This window comes from Dermacentor silvarum, chromosome 6, assembly GCF_013339745.2.
Source record: "Dermacentor silvarum isolate Dsil-2018 chromosome 6, BIME_Dsil_1.4, whole genome shotgun sequence".
NCBI lineage: Eukaryota > Metazoa > Arthropoda > Arachnida > Ixodida > Ixodidae > Dermacentor > Dermacentor silvarum.
The window spans coordinates 78592758-78602707 of record NC_051159.1 but is presented as its reverse complement, the minus strand read 5'-3'; the positions used below and the strand labels follow the sequence as shown (position 1 = coordinate 78602707).

Below are 9950 nucleotides of genomic sequence, written 5' to 3'. Positions count from 1 at the left end.
AGGATTATTAGAAGTAGTCGCCGAAACACAGAGTACGTAGATTAGAGTGCAATACATTCGCGCTTTCTTGAACACTACAGTTCAGACGTTTTTTTCAATGCCTAATTATGAGTTCATGGCTTAAATAAGTATTTCGTCTGTTATTAATTTGTATTGAGTTTAATAGATAAAATAGCGACCATATGTTACATACCTTTACGAATCCATGGCAAACACGCGGAAGGCTGGAGAAGGAAAATCAAGACAATGAGCAAAATGAGCTCTAGGTGAGAGCAGGAGCCAGGCAGACTCATAACCTATAATTGCAGCAAAATCCTATTGGCACATCTTTAGCGACGCTCTCCCTTCTTCTGCATGATACGGATATATGCAAAATTCGAGTACGGTGGGTCGGGTAGTATAATTTAATTGATGTCCGCACAGCATACCTCTCGTTGACGGCAGCCAAGGACCTCTCAAAAAGCTTAACCTCATCGTCTGGCTTCAGGTGGCCATGGAGAGTAGCCGTCTTCATGATGATGTAACCCTTGGAGGTACTTTTCGATCATCTTTTGTCGCTCAGGAGGCTTGCTCATGGTTGCATTCTGCGCTTTCACAAGCGAAACAAAACAACGCATGCCGCGAATATGCATAATACGCGCGGTAACTTCTCGCTCACGTGGAATGAGCTCATCCGAACTGAGGCGCCGCACACCAACCGCGCCGCCAAACAGAGAGGGAAAAAAAGTGATGAAACGTCATCGAGGCGAGGCCCCACCCCTAGACGGGTTTGTTGTGAAAACAGTCGCACCCCTCAGTAGCGCGCAGCTGGTGGGAGCTCGGCCGAGCCGCCGCCAGAGTCGCCTGCTGCAGTCACGGACACCGCGAGCGTTCGGCGCTAATGCGGGGAAACGGAGAAGCGCGGTTGCCGTCGGCAGCACCTCTGCGCGTTGCCTCGTTGGTGCTGCTACAATTTGTTTCTCTTTCTCTCTCGCTCTCATTTTCTCTTTCTCTCCCCAGAACATAGCGCGCGCCGCCCGCACTGTCTCTCTCGCTCTCATTTTCTCTTTCTCTCTCCCTAGCATAGCGCGCGACGCGCGCACTTTTGACTCGCTCTCATTTCTCTTTCTCTCTGCCTAGCATAGCGCGTCATGGTCCGCGAGGTGGTTGCTAGGCAACGCAGTGGCAGGCAGTTGTGGCGAAGCTGGTTGCCATGGCTAAGACGCGGCTGGCTTTTCGTGAAACGCGCACGTTTTATGGCTAGCGTAAACAGCTTCGCTGTTAAAAATCGTTGCCTTTCCCCTACTGTGAAGATAGAACCCAGTGAAGCCGTGACTATGGTGGGTCTGCTATAGTGAATATTGCTATAGTGCATTTATATATTGTCATTATTGAATACATTGAGCGTCTGGCATGTTCGTCAAAGAGCAAGGACACCGGCGTCTTGTTTTCGCCCTTCGCGATGGCCAAGTAGTGCGCTTGCTGCGCCAAGTCTGCCCCGTCGTCATAGACTATAGCGTGTGAGCCAGAGCATTCATAGCCGGTGCACACTGCATGACATCGTCAGGATCGTGACGTCCTGATTCTGGAAGATGTGGTTAAATGAACGTCCTTCCCTAGAGAGTCCAAAGGGCAATTGCTGATAACAGCGCAAGCGCGATCTCTACGTCACGAGACAAACAACGATTGGTGGGACGTGGCGCCGCTGAGTATCACGACACTTGTGAACGAGGCATCGACGGAAAGAGGCGCAGGCCTGGGTGTCCTCGACGCTGAGGGCACGCTTTGAAGAAACTTTGATGGTGCGTGTTTACGCGCTCATTTTGCATACGTGGCCAGCACGCTGTTGAGACGCCAGCTCCAAGCGCTCTAAGCGCTCTATGGACGATTGTAATGTTTACGCTATCACAGCCCAGCAGGCGACTTCCACCGCCCAGCACCTGCGTTTTTGTCGCATAGGAAAGCTAGCACAGCACGTGCCATACGCCCAAACTGGGAAACGCTGCCGCGGTTGCGGCGGTCCTGAGACGCGGTGGCAAGCGCCATCTGGTGGCGTTGCAAGAAACCCAGCAGCGCGCGTGAGCAAGACCACAACAGTAACAGCAGCGCTCGGAAAGTCGGTAGAACAGGCAACCATAGAGTTTCTCACTATAACACCTAGAGGGTAAACTGGCGCCACCGTCTATGCGAGTTTATTAAACGGCGCCGTGCCTTCATGGGCATGTCGGGATACGTGTATGCGAGGCTTGTGTTGGCTGGTGTTGAACGAGGCTTCGTCTAGAACGTGAATATGGCTACACAAATAATGCGTTCTTAAAGTAAAATCGACATAAAAGACTTTCATTCACCCATATTACATCTCTCAGTAAAGTTTACTCGCCTAAAATGCAGAATAAAGCGAAGAAAAGCAAGAACAGACGACAAGTTGTGCCAAAGCGAGCGATAAGCTTGTCGTCTGCCCTCCAACTTTAGCGAACAGCTGATACTTTTTGCGTTTCATATAATTGTGCATCCAATAGTAAGTCCTCAAAATTAAACAATTCAGCTAGAGGCGCGTCTTCAAGGCGTTCTGGCTCTCCAAGAACGATGCCAATCCCAATCCACAATATACCGGCATTCCCATGCATACCACAGCGCAGCAGCGCCACATTTCCCTCTAGGTTTTATAGTGTGAAACCCTATGCAGGCAACGAAAGCTTCGCTTTAAAAAAGCGTAGTGCGGCGACGATGGCTACGAGATGGCGCCAGAGTAGTGCGCGTCGTCTGCTAGATTTGTCGGCGGCGGCTGCTGTAAATCGCACTCACGCGTCACCCACGCGCTCGCTCTCGCGATCTCCACATTAGCGAGGCAGCCGCACCACACTTCGCTCCGTTTGCAACGTGCCGCACGAGATAGATTGTTCACACAAGCGAATATATGGCGAAATGAAAACACGTATAAGTATTATTAATGGATTTTTGAGAGAGAGAGAAATGGTTCTATCGCACGCGAAGACCGCTGTATTGCCCGTCACTCGGAGGCAGTTAAAAAATTTCACTCTTAATCTGGAAGGATATAACCTCTAATGATAGTGAAACAGCATCGATTTCTTGGAATAATACTTGATCGGCAACTATCCTGGGCACCCCACATAAATAAAACTCGAAAACGAGGTCAATGCGATAGTGACTGTACTTCGCAGACTTGCTGGCACGTCATGGGGTGGTTCATTTCGACCATGCTGACTGTTTACAGTGCATTAATACGACAAAAAATTGCGTATTCCGCGCCCATCTTACACGGACTTTCACACACGTCAGAAGAGCGACTTCAAAGAATTTTAGCTAGAGGACTACACATATATCTAGGAGTTCCACGAGTGACTTCTAGCCGTCTTGTAATAGCTGAGGCTCGCCAATCACCGTTTCCAGTTATGGGAACTACAGAAACATGCCGGCATTATTTTCGTCTTCAAACACCGCATAAAAACCACCCATTGGCTTTAGACATAATGAAACGAGATAGAAGTTATTTTCATAAAGACATTCAAGAAAATCTTCATATATTGCCAAGAAATGAATTTTGGAACTCAGATGTCGAATATCTTCCATGGCTGCTTACTCTTCCAATAATCGAAGTGTCAGTAGATGGCATATTCAGAAAAAAGAGACATGTGCATTCAAGCTGATCAACAACTAGCACTTTACCAGAAATATGTATGCGGTATTCAGGATACATGCACTTCTATACAGATGGCTCCAGCGCAGCAACCTCGTCAACTTCAGCATTATATATACCGAACCTCAATAAACAAGAATCAATTAAGTTATCTCGTGCGACTTCGTCCACAACGGCTGAACTATTAGCAAATCCTATGTGCGGTAAAATTTATAACTTCAGTACGAGATGCGCAAAAAAGGGTAATTTTCAGTGATTCACAGGCAGCACTAATATCACTCTGCAGCACAAAAGCAAAAACAATCAGCGATAGTATAATATATGAAACACTTAGAGACCTCACAAAGGCAAGCCAAGAGAAGCATGAAATACGATTCCAGTGGATACCTGGACATTGTAACATTCCTGGCAACACAGCAGCCGATGAATCAGCACGACAAGCACACCTCAAAGATGATGCGGTTTCGCTCCCAATATCAAAAAAAAAAAAAAATGAATTACGCTGCATTATAAGGGCAACATCTTTCAAAAGGTGTAGAAATACGGGGTTTGACCAGAATTCTAAGAGCTCTGATTTATACCATATCGATTCGCTCATTGAATTCAAAGTTCCAGTTGTCATTAGACAGAAATATGAAAACCCTTATTGATCGATTGAGGCTAGGCACTGCCTACACAAAACATTTCTTACATAGAATTGGCCGTGCCGAAACCCCCGAATGTGGTTGTGAATTTGTAGATGAAGATATATTCCACCTCCTTTTAGATTGCACACATCACGACACACCAAGACGCCGACTTAAATCAACTCTAATGACATTAGACCGCACTTTAAAAGAGCAAGACACACATCTGCATCTGTTTTTAACCTTCGACCTTTCGTAAGCTATTACTGCGTACGATATATAAAGAAGAACTGGAGAGTAAAGCAAAAGTTCTTCAGCGTCCTACCCAGCATCACTAAAGGAATTTTGTCCGTATATTTCAAGCCTAATAGCAATGGAGGTAAGTACTAAGCATTTACCTTATTGGAGCTAAGGCTACAGCTGTTCACTTACTGGCCGGAGCCATGGGAACTTTTTCAAGCTGTGAAAGGTATACATGACAATAAGCAATAGAATGTTGGCGGCTACTGACGTTGTGTATATATAGACCGTTTTATCGGCGAGGAGGACCTGTAGCCACAAACTAGCGCGCCGTATCGCTCTCCTTCTCGCACAGGTATGTGCGGATTGCCGTTTCTCCCAGCGGCAGCTCGGAACGGTCTCGGAGTCATTGTGAATTATTGGATTATAACGTGTTCCGTCGGTCATTACTGCGATGGCAGATGACTCACGGTCAACGGGCTACCATTGTGCTGTAGTCGGCTGCAAAAATAACTTTAGAAAGTGAACTTGAAGTGCATCTGCAGCCACGGCTGACTCCATGGACTTCGCAGCTGCAGTTGCAGACAAGCGTCTGCTTTTCATTGCCAGCATGAACAGAAAGGATTTGCTGCCATCAGCTTCGTCACCTGTGTGCTCAGAAGATTTTGTTTGCAATGAGCGCACGGCGACAATCTCGGCACCCAGGATGAAAAGGGGGTATGAACGAAAGGTCAGTATTCGAGTCGGTCAACTGTTGCGAATGGACGAAGTCAACCATTTCTTCGTGCCCGCGCATTAAAGTTATTTTGTTCAAATGTGTTCTAAGATTATCATGCTTGGCAACCAACGTGCTGGTGGAAGTCACTGATACCGGGGATGATGACGAAAACCGGGGACGTATGATCAAAGCAGTACGCGTCGACGAAGAAAACAAAATGACGGTGTGTTCTTTTTCTTTCTGCAAACAAAGGCATACGTATACCATGTGCCAGCCGCCCCTAGTTCACGTGGTCCTCCCCTGCTTCCAAATCTCGCTGGTAAGCTGTCTGACGGACTCCGCACATCGCACGCTGTGTTACTTCAGAAAACCAAGTTACTGCTGCAGAGATTAGTTCGTTTTCCCGCGCTCTAGAGTCGACGAGATGCTTTAGCATAAGCATCACTAGAGACCTAAGAGTGCGCATACTCTTCCAACGCGTCGCCTGCGTCTGGTTGATCGTGGCGTATTGGCGGCCACTGTCTTAATGTCGTTTTATCCCTGCTAAAAGGGCGTTCCGGTATAGTTATCTCGCAGTTGTTTATTTTGCAAAGCTTAATGCCCGGGCGCTAGGTAAAGAATGCTATGGAAATCGTACCGAGAAAATTTCAGGAGCACGAAAGCTAGCAAATGCAAAGCGTGTTTCCTCTAAACTTCGCTAGTTATCTGAATTGGAATGTAGGCTGGTGCGTCAGACCGCATGGCACCTCTGACTGTTGTCACCTGATTTATACCTTAATAGAATTCTAGCAAGGCCAGACAGACAATAATAACACGTTGCACGTAGGGTGAGGTATCGACTATGTTCAGCCTTGACTTGCCTCGTATTTCGATCGTGGCCAGAGTTGTGGCAGCGCCTCTAGGCTCGTCGCAGTTCGATATTGCGGCGATATCGAAGCGCACAGCTTATCAGCGACAAGCTAAGAAGTTTCCCAATCGCAAAAAAGAACTTGGTGAGACCTCTCAGAGAAACGCGAAAAACTTGCCCCCCGTCGTCAACAGCGCGTTCACCGTGAACCCTCCAGCGTAATCGCACATACCTGCATGGCGCTTGACGATAGACGGCGCTGTGATGGCAAATTGGCGGCGCCCTAGAGAAAACTGTCTATACATGTACTAAAGTAGGCAGGTTTAAATATACGTGTAGTGCACATGTATCGTGCATGCTTACGAAGTTGGTAGAAGACAACTACGACCAAGAGCTTTTACTGCGGTTGCTTGTCCCACATTATCTTGCTGCAATTATGAACGCCATTAACCCTTGCCACATCGTCAATTGTTGTTCTTGCACTGCTTTCCATGTTTCGATATTACGGATGTCGACGGCGCTTTCTTCATTTTATTGCTATTGAAATTATGCGGACACTCGAGGTGCGTTTTAGCCATCGGCGTCACCGTGTTTTGGCGTTATCGACGGAACAATTGTGACCCGCATGCAGAGGGTTAGAAGGACCCTAGATGCACGAACGACGCGCAATGTGTTTCCGTGCAAAAACGACTTAGGCAAGTGCGCGCTCTGGCTTGGTACACACGCTCCGACTCAATCGGCTCTGCAAGGGAGACATGGCAACGCTCGGCCTTTTGCTGCTATAGTATAATCGCTGTGCTCGCACACACCAGCGTTCCTCCTGATCAGCTGTGTGTACACGATACCATGACGTGGAACATAATGCAAAAGCGAAGCTAAATCTACCCAATCCTTCTATTGGGGGCTGAATAAGACCTGTAATTTTCCATCGATCTTGTTCCAAGCGCCATCTAGATGCGACTGCACTAACTCCACTCGTGGCTCTCCTCGTAACCCTAGTGCTTCGAGACGCCTGAATGGTAGTAGTCAGGGCGCTGCTGCTGCTGCGCGCACATGCATTAGAGTTTCTTCTTGACAGCTATGTGCATATACGTCACCGTGGTACATGTAGTGATCTGAGCTGAACCAGACTTTCGAGGAATTGACAGCAAACTTAAAGCTACCAATGTCGACAGCTTTCCTTCGATGCCATGTCGTGCACCATAGAGGTGAGAAAGTGAGACGCCTGCAACGCCCTTGCGGCACTCTTCCCCACGCCAGCGTTGTGCCGGTTCGGGAGCTGTTTCAAATGCTGTGGACGATCAGTTGCCTCGCGTGCCGCGTGGCATCAACATGTCGGCCCCGCATGTTGTTCTAGAACACTGTCTGAGGAGCTCGAGCTCAACGCTATACCAGAGTCCGTCTACACTTTCTTTCGGGTCACGAAAATTCCGCTAAAGTTTCATATAGGGACAGTCTGTCTCAGTACTGCAATTTTAGCTTTATTTTGGTGTTACAAGGAAGCGTTAACAATGTTCAAGAACGCGCCAACCGCCATTATAGGGCAAATATGTTTCAAATCGTCGCATATTAGGTACTACGGATTTTTACAGTGCCAGCAGTGAAGTGCTATAAACTGGGTTGCTTAGTTCGTGCGTTTTTTTACGCCGACGGCGACCATTGTCGTCAACGACGTTATTTTGCAGTCGTCAGGCCACTTCCTCGTTCCTAGATTTACCATCGCAGTAGGACGAAGAATAAAAACAAACTTCGTCCAGCATAAACCTTATAATGCTTACGCAATTGTTAGCGCAGAAAACTCTGCTTCGAGGTTTTAAGTGCTGTAAAATTAAAATATTCTCCAGATAACGTAGAACATAGCTTAAATAAAACTTGAATTTTGCTGTCAATGGCCAGAATCGACCTTCTCAGTCGTCGCCAGTGACGTCAAGCGCGACTTACTGGCCTGATTTGAAAAATGTCAACATGACAAGCCTGAAAGGACAATGACTTTATCAGGCAATGCAGAAAGCCAAAGCAGCGCTTGTTCCTTGAAAAAAAAGTCGCAGTTTCATCCGAAAGGCGAAGTATCGCCTGCGATAGAAAATTAGTAGACATCTGTATAGCGAAGTAAGGATATTGGTTTTATTAGCCGTATAAATTTGCCACAATGGGGATGAACTACAACAAACGATTGTGGACCTTAACCGAGAAAGTGGGGTCGAAGATAGACATGCAGAAGACAAAGATAATGTCCAATTTCCTGGCAAGGGAACAGCATTTCAGGATCGCCAGTCAGCCTCTAGAGTCTGTAAAGGAGTACGTTTATGTAGGTCAATTATTCACAGGGTACCCTGACCATGAGAAGGAAATTTACAGAAGAATAAAACGTGGTTGGAGTGCATACGGCAGGCATCGCCAAATCTTGACTCGGAGCTTACCACTGTCGTTGAAAAGAAAAGTGTACAATCATTGCATTCTACCGGTGATAACGTATGGGGCAGAAACTCGGAGGTTAACAAAGACGCTCGATAACAAGTTAAAGACCGCACAAAGAGCAATAGAACGAAAAATTTTATGCCTAACGTTAGGGGACAGTAAGAGAGTGGTGTGGCCGATCAGATAGCAAACTCTGATAGCCAATATTCTAGTCGACACAAAGAGAAAAAGTGGAGCTGGAAACGCCTTGTAATGCGCAGGATGGATAACCAATGGACCATAAGTTAGAGAATCGGTACCAAGAGAAGGGAAGCGCACGAAGACAGCAGAAAACTAGGCGGGGTGATGAAGTTAGGAAATTTGCAGGCGCAAGTTGGAATCAGCTAGTGCAAGACAGGGGTAATTGGAGGTCGCAGGTGAGGCCTTTGTCCTGCAGTGGATATAAAAATAGGCTGATGATGCTCATGAAACTTGCAAACAATTGATTACTAACTAAATTAACAAGCTTTAATTAACTAACAAGCGCGCGTGACATGTTAACTAAATTAACATGACATGCGCGCACAGCTTGAACACATCTCGCTCGATGACCGCGGAAGCTCGCTGTCAAAACGCTGGAGTGAGGAAGCGCAGGCGGCAGCAGCTGCAAGCGAATTGACCTTCGTGCTGTCTCTCGCTTCAACGCGAACTAAACGTCGAAAGCACAGCGCATACGAAGATACTGGCAATTGGCGTGGCGTACTTTATGCCCATCGCATATCGCTTTGAAGATGAGGCTGATGAGGCCCGCGTGGACGCGCACTTTGACCACGTCGCAGATCGCTTTCAGGATACGGCGCCCGTACGGCCGCGCCGTAAGCAGCAGCCTGCTCTTAAATGCTTACGCATTTAAAACCGTTGGCGGTGATGAGTTTCGAACTGAACTACCTCACGCTCAGAAGCCCAATGTCTTACCCACTGGGCTACATACCAACTCTTGTCGTAGGTGAATATATCTGAACCATGAGAATGTGTTGTAGCAAAACAATTGTCAAAGCAGAACTGTTTTTATGAAGGCTTTGTTGAAAGATTTGGTGACGGCGGAATAAAAGGCATCTATAGGATCACAAGTAGAGCCGAACTTGCAGCAGTGTAGATATCAGGAAAATTCCAATTTTGCGAAAATTTAGTGACAAACATGGCCACATCGCCGATGCGTTTCGATGGTCGCGGGATGCACCTTCCGTTGGGGCGTTCCTTCACCACTGAAAATTCCACAGATCTGTGAGGGCTGATGCGCTTCTCGTCGCGCAACGCAGACAAGCAGTCAATTAGATGATAAGGAGTGATGGATTATATAGGTCTCATCATGGTTGATAATAGTTCGACGCGGAGGGATAACGTGCTGAAAAGCGATGAGAGCTTATAATAGGTCGGAGCAGTTCTGATAAGTTTATTAAGCAGCGCTAAGCAGTGATAAGGGTT

The 9950-nt window shown here is 47.1% G+C and overlaps 1 protein-coding gene across 1 annotated transcript in view; it reads left to right on the top strand.

Annotated features, from left to right (window-relative positions):
• The first annotated feature begins 4587 nt into the window (after positions 1-4587).
• LOC125946127 (uncharacterized) overlaps positions 4588-9950 on the top strand; it is a 32010-nt gene continuing 26647 nt past the window's right edge. The window contains exon 1 of the mRNA XM_049668618.1: positions 4588-4642. Coding sequence (XP_049524575.1) covers positions 4637-4642 — 6 coding nt within the window. The 5' untranslated portion in view covers positions 4588-4636. The remainder of the gene's footprint in view (positions 4643-9950) is intronic.